At 44.6% G+C, this 16406-nt stretch overlaps 1 protein-coding gene across 2 annotated transcripts in view; it reads right to left on the reverse strand.

The window, feature by feature from the left end:
* KIF5C (kinesin family member 5C) overlaps nt 1-16406 on the reverse strand; it is a 151283-nt gene that overhangs the window by 41901 nt on the left and 92976 nt on the right. For both annotated transcript variants that reach the window (XM_029934612.1, XM_029934611.1), the window contains exons 12-14: nt 8470-8645; nt 3609-3677; nt 1039-1245 (exon numbers count right to left, since the gene is read on the reverse strand). In XM_029934612.1, coding sequence (XP_029790472.1) covers nt 1039-1245; nt 3609-3677; nt 8470-8645 — 452 coding nt within the window. The remainder of the gene's footprint in view (nt 1-1038; nt 1246-3608; nt 3678-8469; nt 8646-16406) is intronic.

A 16406-nucleotide genomic window follows, 5' to 3' on the forward strand; every position in this document is an offset into this window, starting at 1 on the left:
CCACCACCCATTTTCCAAGTAGAAAAAGACAAAATGGAAACATCCCACCACCAGCCACCTCACCAAATGCTCCCTGGCCCTGCTGTCACCAGCTCACCGTGCAGAACCTGTAGCATCTCTGACTGGGAGAATCTGAAATTCAGGAAATGTGCAGACTGAAGCACTGGCTTAAAATAGGAAAACACTGGGGCGCCTGCGGGGTTCAGTCAGTTAAGTGTCCAACTATGGCTCCAGTCATGATCTCACGGTTTGTGGGTTTGAGCCCCATATCAGGCTCTGTGCTGACAGCTAAGAGCCTGGAGCCTGCTTTAGATTCTGTGTCTCCCTCTCTCTCTGGCCCCCGCCCCCACTCATGCTGTGTTTCTTTCTGTCCTCAGTAAGAAATAAACATTAAAAAAAATTAAAACAAAACAACAACAAAAACAGGACAACAAGCACACCAGGACAATCAGTCCTAGGCTAGGACTGTATGGGAGGAATGGGTTTCCGTCAAGACGGTAAAAACAAGAATGAAACCCACACCCTTCATCGGTCACCTACTCTGCCTTGTTGATATAACATTTTGAGATTTATTTATTGGTATTGTAGCATATGCACAGGTCTGTGCTAAGTGCCTTATACAAATTGTCACTAATTCTCATGCACTGAAAGGCGTATGTTATTAATGCAATTTTTACAGATAAGGGAGCAAATACTCATGAAGTTTAATTGTGTTCATTAAGGCCTAATCATTGTAAAGTTGAAATTTTAACAAGGATTTTTGTGGCTCCAAAGTTGCACTCTCTTGACTATTCACAAGGCATCCCTACTAAGGTTATAAATCCCCCGGATATGAAACAATATGCAGTCCTGGGATGAGTAGACAAACATGACCTACATGAAGTATTTCAATTATTGGAGGATTTCAGGGAATATATCTAACACTGCAAAACCAATCTGCCAACTGCCTTTCTATATGGTGTCTGTCAACAGACATCAACAGAAGTACAGGAACAGCAATGGAAAAGCCCCAACCCCCCTAGACACAAGTGCTCCAACCGTTTTCTGGGCCAGCTCATCCGTCAGCTGCTCGTTGGCCCTGGTCTTGTCCTCCACTTCTTGAGACTTCTGATCATAATTGACAGCCAGCTCTTCCAGAGCCTGGAGAACTTCTTTCACTTCATCTTTGGCTGCCTCGTTTTCAATCTGGAGGCGCGTCAGCTCTTCCTGGATCTTCTCATAATCTCTTCTTGTGGAAGCCAAAAGCTGGGGAAATGAGATAGTGTGGAACTGGCGAATGTCATGTTCAAGTATTTATGTTCTGTGCTTGCTCCAAAATAAAGTAATTTTAAAAACAGATAAAAGATGCTCAGGATGACTAGAAACCATACTTTGTATCCAGATGCTAGATTAAAAAAAAATAGGGGTACCTGGGTGGCTCAGTCAGCTAAGCGTCTGGCTTTGGCTTAGGTCAGGATCTCATGGTTTGTGGGTTCAAGCCCCATGTCAGGCTCTGTGCTGACAAGCCCAGAAACTGGAGTCTACTTTGGATTCTGTGTCTCCCTCTCTCTCCACCTCTCCCCCATCTGCACTCTGTCTCTCTCTCTCTCTCTCTCAAAAATAAATATTAAAGGGGAGCCTAGGTGGCTCAGTCAGTTAAGCATCTGGCGTTGGCTCAGGTCATGATCTCACAGTTCATGGTTTTGAGCCCCGCATCGGGCTCTGTGCTGACCGCTAGCTCAGAGCCTGGAGCCTGTCTTCAGATTCTGTGTCTCCCTCTCTCTCTGACCCTCCCCTACTCGCACTGTCTCTCTGTCTCTCAAAAATAAATAAAAAACATTTTTAAAAATTAAAAAAAATAGCATGAGGTTTCAAATGTTTCTTTTTTGTTCTAGTTTTTTTTTAGGATTTTTTTTCTTTAACTTTAAAACTGCATAGGCTTAGCTCAAAGAATTGATTACACATAAAAAATCATCACACTCTGTAGCTGGCTGGCTATTCCAAATATTGAATAAAGAATGAGGGAAATCATCTCTGAGAATGACAATGATATCCACATGGCTTTTTAACATGACCATTATTTCACATTGTAAACACATCCATTTCAGAGCTAACCAAAAGAGTATAAAGCAATTGTCAATTTTTCTTAATATTCATCATGGACATATAGAAGGATGTATCCCAAACATTAACATTAGTTAGAAGTGAATAAGTAGGCTTGTGAATATTTTCATTATCTTTATGCCTACTGTATTTTTGGATTTTCCTATAAATAACAGATACTGCTTTGGCTGTATAGAAAATCAATACTGAGTTTGAACTGTAACAAAAAGAAAGTTTATCATAGGCAGTTGTACCAAGTTGGACATGCAAAGGAATTGAACAAGAGGAAGAAAGCAGGAGACACTGAGCAGATGGAAGACTCAACTATGGGTAAGAGAAAAATCAATTAAGGGGGGGCCTGGTGGCTCAGTCGGTTAAGTGTCCAACTTCAGCTCAGGTCATGATCTTATAGTTCATGCGTTTGAGCCCTGTGTTGGGTTCCACACTGACAGCTCAGAGCCTGGAACCTGCTTCAGATTCTGTATCTCCCTCTCTCTGCCCCTCCCTCACTCATGTTCTCTCTCTGTCAAAAATGAATAAATGTTTAAATTTAAAAAAAATTTTTTCAATTAAAAAAAAAGAGGAAAATCAATTAAATATGGTTGGTCTGACTGCAAAAGCATAGATGATCTCCCTGCCAAGGGAAGTGTTTGGACAGGGGGCATAATCATTGTCCTGAGGTGATAAAGGGAAATGAAGAGGAAGAGAAAGGAATGGTTATAGAGAGAATTAGGTCTGTGGGAGGGCTGGGACTACGAGCACGAGCCCAGGCCACCTGCTGGAATTGTATCATGTAATCCAATCTGTAGCACTTTTGCAACAAACAGAAAGCACCCTAAAGCACGAAAGAGAAAAATTCCTTAGGAGGTCCTCAGCAAGAGTACCTAATCATCCATGTTTGACAGACTGGCTATCTATCCTTTGCTTAGGTTCCTGTTTGTTAAATATTTGGCAAAACACAATGTAGTAAAGACGTTCACCGGAGAACTCAACACTATCCAGGGAAAGACTGAAAACAATTTGCCTCCATTTACTATATTAAACACATATTAATTGAGCATGAGGACCCCTTTCCTCTTTGCTTTCTCCTCCCCTCCATCTCTACTTTTGGTTTTTGGTTTTACTTCCTACAAGGTAGCATGAGAACACAGTATACATCAAAGACCTGAGCCGGCTGATTTGCAAAGCTGAAAAGAACTAAACCGGCAAGAAACGGGAGTGCTAGGCACTGGGTATGAGGAATCAGAATCATCCTTGTCCAACCACCGAACTACTTCATCTCCACTCTTCAAAGACTAAGTGTAGCAACCCGCTACTCACTCTCAAAACCCCAGAGCTCTACAAAGTAAGACATTTATTTTCTAAACTTGGCATTTAACAGGCATTCAAAGGAAATCTACCAAGAAATGTCCACATGATTCAGTGATTTTTGAAAAAATTCTGTGCAAATTAAATTTCTGGAACAAACATCAACAACAAAGAGTAATAAGAGAACTTTATAAAAAAAAATTTATTGCATTCTTTACCTCATCCTGATCCAACATCTGTTGCTTTAGCTTTTCAGCCAGCTGGCTCTGCTGGTTAATTTCATCATCCTGAAACGAAACATCATGTTTAATGTTTTTGGGTTAGTTGTGTCATTTCTGATATCCCGGTTTCCCGACGACAGTCAGATAGCAGGATGCCAGCTGTAAGCTTGCTAATATGATGAAGGGAATGGTGTGGTGCTTTCCCCACAGATGAGAGATTGGCTCTGGGGTCCTGATTTGGTTTAAGTACCTCCTTTGCCCACCTTTCTCAACAGATGAAACATCTGGGTATTCTGGGATATATAATATCCTACACATTCAACGCAATTCCTGCTCATCCGGAAATCAAAGATCCACAGTTTGGGAGTCAGATGGGACTTTGTAGCTCTCCCTCCCAATTCAAAGACGCTAAGAAAAAATAAGGGAGTGAATTTCTAACCATCTGCACTGTAATATATTCATGTTCCAAATCTCATCAAACACATCAATGACCAGGAATGCTGCCACGTGACCGGTAGGAAAGACCAGCATTTCCACTTCAAATCTCTCACTTAGAGAGACTGGAAAACATTCACTAGAGAATTAATCTTCAGCATGAGCAGATCTCCCCCTTGATTAGAAGTTAACTTTCCTACCACTGGAGAAAAACAAAAACACTTAAGTGGGGATGCAGAAAGTTAATCCTTGCTCTTCCGCCTATCACGGAACTAGGAAATGATCTTCCCACGAACAAGTCTGCTTCCCTCGTTCTCATTTTCTGCCACTAGGTGCTGCTGCCACAAAAGCCAGAGTTGCCCGCCTCTGGCTGCCCAGTGCAAGCATCTCTGCCCCTCCCCAGACACCAGCCAGCCAGTGCGGACATTTAACCACAGGAAGCTCCATCCTCACTACAAAGATGTTCATGAATTCCAATGCAGACGTGAAGCCCAGTCTGTGAAGAACAGCAACTTCACTTCCCTGTGCCCCTCCTGTAAACACAGGAGAAAATCCTAGTGGATAACACTTCTAGGGGCCAAACCCCAAGCAGAGGCAGACTCAGTATCATCGTGTTACTCTTTGTGCCAGGTGCGGCCAGGCGTTCTCCCCACAGCCCATAAAAAACCCGCACCGCGCCTCCCGCCTTTTCCAGGCGTGAGGTGTGTGGGGTGAACTCAAGGGCCCGGGTCGCAGGACCTCAGTTTTCCATAGGATATTCTCTAGGCAATTTGGTTGTGTCTATGCAAACATTTAAATCAGATTGACTCAGTGTCACAAAGAATGCTTTCCATGCGCAAGAAAAGGCTAAAATCAGTATTACACGGTCTGTATCTCATTTTTCTTTGTGTAGAACATCTTTTGGCCTTATTTCTCTGTTCAGGGCGAGCCTGTTTCTACTGAACTTTTTACATCAATGTTTCTTTAATGGTTTAACAAAATACTCATGACTTTCCTCCCCAAATCCAATTTCTGGCATGAGAATTAGGGAAATTACACCAGAGTGAAACTGCCAAAAAAACGGTACTTGAATAACTAGAAGACTACTCTGTAGGGCATATTTTCTCTTCCACTTCATAAACGTAGAGTGTCAGTTACCGGGAACAATTTTATGTTTATGTTCCTTGGCACATAAATATTAAACAACTTAACATAAAAGGCTCAAGGAGCTGAACATCAGGGAGCTTCCATCCCCTCCCCTGGGACACATAAGCAATGGCTACAAATGATAGAAACCACGAGAGAAGCAGAACAGAGAAGCCAGCCCTTTGTTCTCACACTGTGTTCATTTCAAAGCCTGAAGATGGGGGCTTCCTCCCCGACAGGTGACAAGTCAGGTGCAATGATTTGTGAGGTACAGTAAAAACTCAGGGCCACGAGCCCATGTGAAGAACAAGGATTACATTATAAGGACATGAATCACTTGTACCAGAGATATTTCCAAAACTACGCTTACCCTTTGTTAAGGCAACTTCTCCAAGGAATTAATCTTTAAAAAATTTTTTTTCAAAACTTTCAGAATACAATGTGCCATGCAGTCCATAGCTATACACGCAAGGGCACTTGTTAGAATGTGCTCACCCTGATGCTGGCTACTAAGAGCTAGTCCATACATAACATATTTCAAAGCACTTTTCAGAAAAGATTCTTGTTCTTGGATTTTCTTACATGTGAAACGGTGAGTTGTCGGCTCATCACTGGCCAGCTTTAATTCTAAAAATGCTTGTGTTGCAATGGTACTTAGTGAAATGAGGCTCAACTTCTATTAGAAATAGAATTCCTCTTACACTGAATTCTTCTTACACATTTCCAATAGAACGTGAGCATTGGAGGAGATGAGGAATAAAAGAGAGAGTGCCAACACCAACTTGCTCATCTTCTAACTCTTCTCCTAACTCACCTCTGCACCCCCACCTCTGATACCACAGAAGATGGGATTCTCCCTCAAGCAAATAGAACCCAGGAGAGAAAGAAAGAAACTACTATTTATTGAGCAACTGCTACACACTAAAGACTTTTAATTCCCACTGCAACTTTTTTGGAGTGTTAACAGATATGAGCCCCGTGCTGCAGATGAGAAAAGTATCTTCAGCAGGGTAGGCCGTTCAACAGCCCAAGTCTCAGCATTATTAAGACACAGGTCTGACTCGAAAGCATATGCTTTTCTATCATACAGCACTGCCTTGGACAGTACCTGTCCTTAAACACCTGGAAAGACAGCACAGAGGGCCCGAGAGGGCTGCTGGGGGAAAAGACCATGTAGCCCTTCTCCCACCACATTGTAAATAGATTCATTAGGGTTGACAATCTGTCATTTAAAGGGCTAAGACCAAATGGGATGACCACAGGACTAGGAGCCAGAAGATATACAGCCTCATTCCCGCTCTGCCCCTACAGGTAGGTGATGGGAACTTGGGCGAGTCATGGAACCACCCTGGGCTAGCTTCCCATCGGGACCCAGATGCTTTCAGCTCTACTACTCAATAATCTATGAAGATGCCATGTCCCAGTTCATGCGTTCTCCAAAGTATCAAGCCACCTATCTCGTCAGAAGCATGAAACACCTTCTAGAACTTTTAAGAGGAGGAAAAATAAGAATGACGGCTGATCTCACATAATGAAGCAGACCATGGGTAGTCACTAGGGTCAAACCACCAGCACTGGTGCCCTCCACGGCTAAGGCTTGTGGGCTCAGTGCTTTCTCCGATCTCAGCAAGCCCATGTTGGACTACAAATGCTAACCTCAAAATGTGTGCTTTAGAGGGTCTTCAATGCATATGCCATCGGAAAATGATATAACAGGAAGCGTGCTGAGCTTGTCATCCAGAGGCAGACACTCTAGGGCCAGCTCTGCCAGCTACCAACTGAAAAGCCGCAAGGCATGGCATCACCCTCACTCTGACCCAGTCCTCATTTCTACATTTCAGGAGCTACACTCAAAACTCTAAAGTCTCTCTCAGATCAACGAAAGTTCCTCATGCTGCCAAAGGTGAAGGATCCCAGTTCCAACCAAGGCAGGCGTTTATTCACAGAGAACAGAGTATAAAATATGGTCATCATCTCTCATCCATAATTCCTTGGGGATTACTAAATGAACCCATCAATTCTAAAATGAAAATACAATCGCAGTATGTTTAAACAATAGCATTTCTTTGGAGAAATCAAGAAATCGCATATATCATTAACTTACTATCGATCTCCTTTTTCTCTGACTTTGAGGTTTTACATAACAATATCTGGTTAGAAATGGAGGATAACAGTATGTCAGGTGCCTAAAAGGCAACTGACCCAGCTCTCATGGGTGTGTATTCACTCTCATTAAAAATCTCATGGGTAGCCAGAAGGCTACAGTCCTCTAGTTTAACTCTGTGGTCACAATGAGAATTCCCAGGGTCACAGACAAGCAGAACTAGCTCCACATTCTGCTCGTAATGGTGATACAGACGGAGCTTCACTCAGAATAGACAGGCTGTTAAAATTAATGGCAACGTTAACATAACAAAGCTGCTTCAGCCAAACCAGAGCTGTCCCCAAACACTCCGAGCTGAACCACAACAGAAAAGATTAAATCAGACTAAAAATATCAGCAACCTTGATGAAATGAACTGAAAGGATTTAGGATATTCCAAGGGCACTATGCCAAGATCACGTGAAACATCAATTTAATTTCCTGGGCCTCTGGGATCCCCAACCCGACCTTCACTGAGGATGAACAGTGCACAGCATTCTCCAAGGTCTCTTTTCCTCTGTTCCATCTTGTGCACTGACAGGTCTTCTTGATTCCCGAAGTGTCCCATAAAATTGGACATCCCTAACCAGCATGTTCCAACCACTTCATTCAAGAGTAGGCCCCTGGAAACAGATTTCCCAATAAAGGAAAATCGGTCAGACCACACACCACTACCATTGGCTCCTCACCACTGGGCCTTAGAGCTGCGTGGTTAAAGTACACAATTAGCATTAGGAGCCACCACGCTGCCCCTATAGCTGGCACTACTGTCCAAGTTCCAAGAGGTGAGGCAGAGGGCCCAGAGAAAACAGAAGGGACAGTTAAACAAAGATCATGCACACTCACCACACCCCTACTCTCATGTAGTGACTAGCCCGAGTATAATGTCCAGAAGGGAAGACGTCTATCTAGACCAACTAGTCTTCCAATCAAACTTCCATAAAAGTTTCTATTCCACATGAATTAAGTGCCCCAAGTCTGCCCAATCAAGAGCTAGGGCAGATATTAGGAAGGTAGACATAAACATGGGTCCGGAGCCCCACATCAGCAACCCCCCTCCAGGGCTTGAAGCTGCTTCTGGCCCATCAGTCTAGGACCCGCCACCTTTAGCCTCTGTACCAGAGTGAGGACCATAAATAACCTTTGGCTACAGACCTTATCATCCAGTTGTCTGTAGAGACTGGAGATCTCCTCGTCATACTTCTCTTTCTCCTCGGCAGAGATGCCAGCAACCACAGGAGCAATATTGTCTATGATGGGGGTGTTATCGCAGGGCTCCAAGGTCTTCTGGTCTTTAGCACTGATCTGTTCATCCTCAGGCACAGCTTCTCCTGCAAAGCACAATGAGAGGAATTGGGGATTGAAGAAATTCAGCACGTAACCCTACAGGAAGAGTTCCAAAAATAGTCACTCCCATGTGAAGATGTAGAGGACATAATAAAGAGCGGTTATAAAGAGTCATAGCTTGTGTTCTTTCTATTTGACAAGAAAGGTTGTAGTTAATTGGCCAAACTAGTCTAAGGAAGAAGAGGACTGTGTAAGAGTCCCTCTCTTGAGATGCATCACTTAAGCACACCGGTTCCACCAACCACACAAGCTCCTAACCAATCCAGCTTGCAATGACATCCACAACTTTCTGTATACACTTTCCTTTTGTTGGGGAATATTCTGGAGCTTTACTAGACTCATATTCTATGTAGTGGTTGATTCACAGGGAAACAGACCTCTGAGGTATCCTAATTACCTATTAGTTAGGTTACCGTTTCATTAAGAGAAACAGCCAAATCAAGGAACAAATTCACCACTGTTGATGAGAACACTGCAGGGCTATAATCCTCTGAATCTGAGAGTCCCTGAGTCTGAAGGAGAAAACCAGCATTGCCCTGGACCCAAGGAGCTCTGACTGACATAACACAAACACACAGCCTACTACCATCCTCTCCCCTAGGAGATCGGAATTAATTGGCTCATCTGGAGAGTTCAAATAGAATAATTTCTTGTGATGTCTGGTAGACCCAAAGAAAAAATAGGAGCCAGTCCAGAATACCATGCAGAGACCCCGCATACCACTTCGAAGTTTGCAGAGTCGCACACACCACTTTTCAGTCTGCAGAGCGGCTTTCTGTTGAGGCCTTTGAAGGCAGCATCACCAAATGTGACAATTCAAATTGAGGGGAAAAGTGAAATTCTCAAGCTGGTCAGTGCCCATACCCAACAAGAAAATCACCTTGCAAAGACAGACTGCAGAAAAGGGATTCTATGAAACCCATGTGGCCCAACTGAGTCTCCCAAACGTCTTTTTGGAAAGCAAACCAAACCAAACATACTTTTCCATCACAATGTTTACCATCAACTTCACACTCAGTTTGCTACACTCAGTGAGTGTCTGCAATGTTCCAAGCCTCACCCAGTTCTCAGCCCATAAAATTCATTTTGTGGAAAGTCCCCAGGAAAACTGCCCTAAGAGAGAAGGAATTTCTCCAAAAAATAAAAAATAAGTAAATAAACGATAAAAGACAGAACTGGATCCCCTAATTTGTGGTTTCATGAACAGTATGCAGCACACCTCATGGAAGCCACCTGACTGCTACACACATTTATCTCTATATAAACAAAACACTTTGTGATGGGTTCGCTTTGCTGCTTAAGATTTCATTATCTCCCTCGATAATTACAAAAGGATAGGAAGACTTCCCTGTCAAAAAAAAAAAAATAAAAAATCACCATCCCATGATTTCACTTTTGTATCGCAGTTCCATTTGAAGTAAAACCTGGAATAAATGATTTCTTTGCTGAACAGAAGACTGTGCTAACCTTTTTTCCTTCTAAAGCCCAACTAGACTGTACTGTACCTACGCCTTTTTCTAAAATTATTGACCTGAAACAAACCCAGAAGATCGGAGTAGCCTTTGAACTGAACCTGAACCAAATCAATATTTCATTCAGTTCCAATTCTTGGTTTAAAACATCCATCCACAACCTCAGTGTGCAGACTGGATTTCATCCAATTAAAGGATCTATATTCACTACAGCCTGCTAAATCCACAGGCTAGCAAAGCAGTACCAGATTCTAGTTCCTAAAGACATTTTTTTGTTCTGCTTAAATATATCTTTGTCTAACCATAGATTATATACACAAAAACCATAAAGCCTTCCTTCAGCCCTCCCTCCCAGTTCTGTTCCTTCTCCAGAGAAATCTACCACCAGCACTTAGGTAAATCTTTCTCCTATTTGGGTTATGACTGTATCTCAAATCTTTCAGCTCTACCGTCTGAACTTTGTGAACAGGGCACTCCAATGTGGCATGAATGTAATCTTCCAGCTTAAGCATGATAAAGGCGAAATTCTTAACTGTACTAGACCGGAAACCGGCCAGGATATGGTCCTATTATCCCATGCCAACTTGCCCCAAGTACAGAGGCAAGATACAAACACATCTGGAAGGGACACAGCGCCTGTGTTCTTCGGTTCCACATGGCCGAGAGCCAGGGCCACTACGAGGCTGGAGGTTGTTAGGAGCTGCCCAGGGCATGTTTTGATCCATCTGGGTGGGCAGAAGCCAGGGATGAACCCCCTATAACCTAGCGGCAAGTGACCTTAAAGCAGTCACAGCATCGCTAAGTAGCAGAGTGGGGCAAGAGCAGAGCAGTTCGGCAAGCAACTAACGCTGCTACGAGGAACCCTGAAAGCAATCCGCAAACAGCATTAACATCTCCATGCTGTGCAGGGACGCTGAGCCACTCTGCGCCTTTGAACCGAACTAATTAATCACAAACTCATCTCCTACTTAACCTCTTCATCTGCTTTTTGTAAAGGAGAAAATATAATAATGCCTTTGACACAGCATCGTTCTCAAGATTTAATTCAAAATATATGTGTCAAAAAACACAAAAGGTATTCTGGTTTAAAGTCCATCTCTCATCTCCCTAACGAACTGTCAAGTCTCAAGGCTGTGCAGATAAATTATTCTTCCTTATTTCCAGATTACTGTTCTGGAGGTCTTCACGGTACCTCTGTGGCTGTAGCTCCGTTCCAAAAATAAAACACAATGTAGCCACGCAAGTCCCTGTCAGGTTTATTTTTATTATTACTAAAAACAATATCTGAAACCTATAGCAGACTTTCTGGTGTGTCTTGAACAATTCTCTGAATCAAAGCGTCTACACAGCCCCCACAAAGCTACATCTAAACAAGGTGCTCTTCCCAGTGTATGTTCCAAAGGTCAGGCAGTCAGGATTATTTTTTGCGGCAGCCGTTCAGGCCGAGAAGAACAAAGCAGCAACACGCAGGAAGAAAAGCAGCAGGCATCCGTGGGAGAGCACAGCTCCTGCCCGGAGAGGAACCGAGAGCTGGTTTTCCCAAACACGGCTACCCTTCAAAGGACCGAGAAAATGACTTCCAGAAGTGTCCCTGGTAACTACACTGTCCAGCTCACAAACACGTCTGGGGGCTGTAAATTCCCAACACGATGCGAGACCTGACACCAGGCAATCTGTCTCCATGGCAATCTCACCACGTTAATCGAGAATATTCCCCGCATTGCAGTGGACTGAGTCTCTGGAGAAGCCCCCACGAGGTGATTATGGAACAACTGATTGTAACAAGGCAGACAGCTGCAAACAAACCCTGGAGGGAAAAAATGTCCTGAAATCCGGGGTGGGAGAACAGAAGAAAACCACCAAATGAAGATGAGCGTCTATTTTTATTTTTATTCCCCTTTTTTGCATTAAAAGCAAATTTCTCTTAGTTCATCCCCTGAGGCTTTGTACCTGCTGTCTATAGGGAAAGAGCTTAGGATATTGTAAAGCATCTGATTTTCTACAATAAAACCTCCCCCTCCCCCTGCCCTCCATTAGAATCCTTTCCCTTCTTTAAATAAGCATTCTGGCATTTCCTATTGTCAGATGTAATTACCTGTAAGGACTGAAAAGATTTGTGTGTACACAGGAGCATTCACTTGAAGCACACCTACAAGGCTTGCAGAGCATTTTAATTATAAAATGAAACCCCCCAGAGGGCATGAATAGTGTTCCTACAAAAAGTAAAAATCCATCAATTGCAATAAACAAGAATGACGGACTAATCAAAAATACTCGTTAGGGCTATTAGTTAAAAATTCTAAAACAGGCTTTTTGGTGTGTGTCTTTTTTTTTTTTCCAAAAAAAGAAGAAGAAGAAAACCATTAGGCTGCCAGTAATTCATTAAAATTTCACACATGAAATAGCACCGAGCTAGTTATCCTTTTCATAAATTGAGTCCCTAAAGCCTCTGGAGAACATAGAAAGGTAATTGCATTCTCTCTGCAACTCCAGGGGCATAGATTTGCTGGACACTCACAGCTTCCATCAGAAACCACAGCAGATCTGGCAAAGGAGGTGCTTTCTTTTAGTACCAATTAAACAGGCCCAGTGGCAGACCTAATGGTAGGTAATTTCTATATCAAAGAAACTAAAAGGAAATCTTTAAGTTGCCAGATGGGTAAGAGCAGCTGGCTACAAGATGTCATTATATAAATGTGAGGTTTAGAAAAAAAAGTCATTCCTTTATGGGATTATTTTGCACACAAATAGCATGTCTCACCCTAGTTCCTAAAAATATTGTAAGCAGCTTAAGACATTCTCTAATCCCTTCTAGAGCAATTTTCTAATAAACTGGTCACTCAGGACTCCAAAATCTCTTTACATTCCTGACCTCTTGAACAGCCGACACCGTTCTCTTAGCCGGCAGTATTTCTCTTCGCATTTGGCTGTGCTCTCAAAAGAAGGAAGAGAGCCTAAAAGATTGGATTTCACAAATGAAACCCTAACCTCTAAGCTTCTGCTACTGTCAGGAGTCCAAGGATGCGGGGCGGGGTAGACAGCATCTTCGACAATCTACTGCTAAAAGAGCAAATTGTGTCCCAGCTACGGAGGCCACACAGTCCCACAAAGCCCCAGATCAGACTCCACGTTACAGATTTAGCTGGTTAGGAAACCAAGCCTGCTGGCCTGGCAGGTTTTTAATTTGGAAAACAAATCTGTTCTAGAGATTGCCGATTTTTCCACGCCTTCCCAGGCGGTGATGAAATAATTTCTTCGCATGACTTCAGCAGATGGGGTAAATCTACATCCTTTCCATTATTTAATATTATATCTAATTATTCAAGAGACAAGGCAGATGTGCCCCGCTGTCTGTCGGGTCATTTCCTGCACCCCCAACACCTGGATTTTCAGGGCACCCTTCCTTTTCCGACTTAAGCCCTTGTAAAATGTGACCGCTTTTTAAAAGGCAAGATTCAAAGAAGTATCAGAAAAGACGGCTGGTGTAAAGACTGACCCGGCGGCAACGGGGAACTGTGCCCCGCCCCACTCTGAGCGTCCTAGCCCTGGGCCTTCAGCCCTCTCTCCCCATCCTCCCCATCAAGAATCTTCTGGATGGACTGGAGGAAGGGGGCAGGGTGAACTGGAAGCCATAATTCACTGAATCCAACTCTCTCTAAATCTATCCCCATTTATAGGGTTGTTCAAGTCCTTTCCACGCATATGATGAACAAGCAACAGAACTGGAAAAAGACAATCCTGCTTCTGGTAACTGCCCACTCCATCTATCTGTCCTTAAGCAAGCAGGCTGAACAGAATTCCTGAGGCTGAAGCTGCTGACAGAACTTCCAGATTCGACAGACTGTCAGTCGACTTCAGCCCACAAGATGTCACTAGCAGATTGTAGCGGACAGGTGTTTTCCAGCCACTCACACCCATTCTCATTTCAGAACCGCAACTTCCGTGTGGTGTGAGGAATTAGCTCTTCCAGTGCGGGCAGGCCTGCTCAGCAGGCACAGCAGAGGGGCCTGGCCTTCTTCAACCAAGGCACCGCCACCCACAGGATGCCTCCTCTTTCTCCCAGGGCGTCTGGGTCTCACCCATATAATTCGAGGAAGGGGGAAAAACTCGAGGGGAGTCCTCCCCCTTAAGAGCCCTGTTGCCTGTGACTCCGGAGTAGCCCCAGTTTTGTGGGATGAGACCGGTTCCTCGGGTGCTCTTTGGTTCTGTGAGTCACCCACAGACTTCTAATGCTTCCCTGTTCTGTTTAAGCTAAGCAGGGTCAACTCCTGTCCCTTGCAACTCAAAGAGCCTGGCGCTGCGGGGAACAGAGTGGCTCTCCTTCTTCCTTCTTTGTAAAAACAAGTTGTGACCTCCTCTTCAGCCAGCATGCCCTGAGCCATCTTGCCGTAACGCCAATGGCAGAAATGGATTAAGGCTGGGTGTCGTTACATGCATTAGGTATCAGAGGCCATATTCTGAGAAGCAACGTTCTACTTCGTCCAAAGGAGGGAACTGCCAGGCTCGAGTTCCAAAGTAGCCCGTTAAGCTATAAGGAGCTTAAAACTGGTACGGGCGAGGGTCTGGGGGAGAGCCGGCCTGTAAGCCTGTACCAGCAGCAGATTTCCCGACTTTGAAGGAGTTCGGCAGGGGACGCTCTCTCCTGTGGCAAAGTCCCATTCCTGCCGACCGTATCAACCTCTTCGCTCTGCGTGGTTTGCCATTGAGACTTCATGTTATTTTGCCTTACCTACTCCTTTGTATTCCTACCTCACTCTACAGAACAACAAAAAAGGAAAAGTACAGGCATTTTTCTCTGCTATATTCCCTTTTTCTTGCTCTCCCACAGCTGGAGTAGAGCAGCCAAACTTTTAAAACAATAAACACACCATGCAGGAAATGCATACAATGGTCAGCGCCGCTTGAACTCAGCCCACGCGTGGCTGACTCCTAGAGTTTAGAGCCAGTGTGTGTCCTGGAAATATCCTGCCGCTTGAATTTTAGTGGAGGGAACCACCTCTTCTCCTTCTTCACCTCTCAAAATCCCTGCTCTCTGGTCAGCACAAACCTGCCATGCTCTCATGACGAGGAGGAATTAGGCCTGGGGCACTGGACACTGCTGAGAAACTTCCAGTCCCTTCTTTTCTGGGGTGACATTTGTGACACTCCTGTGGCCCAAACACAAATCTCTAGGGCTATGTGCAGGCTGCACAGACAACAGAGAGACAACAAACTTAGCACTCAACTGCCCTACATTCAGATCCCTGCTCTGTCAGTGACTGAGTCACCCTGGGCGCGTCTTCCAGCCTGTCAAGCCCTCACTCACGGGCTGCCTGTGGACTCAATGGCCAGCCTAGGCACCTCACAAAGAGCTGGGGTTGTCTTGTCGTATGTGCGACACAGAGTTAATCCTTGAGATAGTCCTTCAACTCACAGCTGGTCAAAGGGCAGCTCCATGATGCCTCTACCTGCCTCCCGTCCTGCCTGAAATTTGTATCGCTGAAGTTGGATCTCTACATATGGAAACTTCTGCTTTCAGAAAAATTACCTTTAAAATGCATATGTTTGGGGCGCCCCGGGTGGCTCAGTCAGTTGGGCAACTGACTTCAGCTCAGATCACGATCTCGCGGTGTGTTGGGCTCTGTGCCGACAGCTCGGAGCCTGGAGCCTGCTTTGTATTCTGTGTCTCCCTCTCTCTCTGCCCCTCCCCTGTTCACGCTCTGTCTCTCTCTCTCTCTCAAAATCAAATAAACAATAAATAAATTAAATAAAATGCAGATGTGCCGAGGTTAACCTGGGAGAACAAGAGGGCTCTACAGGTCCCCCTTCTCCGTCACAGTCACTCAGTGATTACATGGTAATGCTGGGGTGAGGGGGTCTCTCTCAAGACTCTCTCCCTCTTCTCTTCCCTGCCCTCTCTCTATAGAGGACCTCACCCCTACCTGTGCCTTCAAGTACTTCCAGCTCAACTCTCACATTTCGTTCCCTAGCTCAGCCAGAGCTTCTGAGCTCTAGACCTTCGGACCTAATTAACTTCTCCTCTGTTATTCTCACCTGCGTGTGCCACAGGCACCTCCAACTCCCCTCCTCCTCTCCCTTGTCGCCAGTCTGGTCCCTTCTCTGGTGTTTCCTCTTCAGATGAATGGTTCCACCCTCCACCCAGCTCGGCAAGCCAGTACACCTGGCACTCTGCCTTCCCACGGCCAGCTGCTCCCCAAGCCCTGCTAAGCTCACCCCCTAAGTACCTCTCTCGTCCAGCCATGTCTCTCCCTTTCCATCTCCACATCTCTCAAG

This window comes from Suricata suricatta, chromosome 3 (assembly GCF_006229205.1).
Source record: "Suricata suricatta isolate VVHF042 chromosome 3, meerkat_22Aug2017_6uvM2_HiC, whole genome shotgun sequence".
NCBI lineage: Eukaryota > Metazoa > Chordata > Mammalia > Carnivora > Herpestidae > Suricata > Suricata suricatta.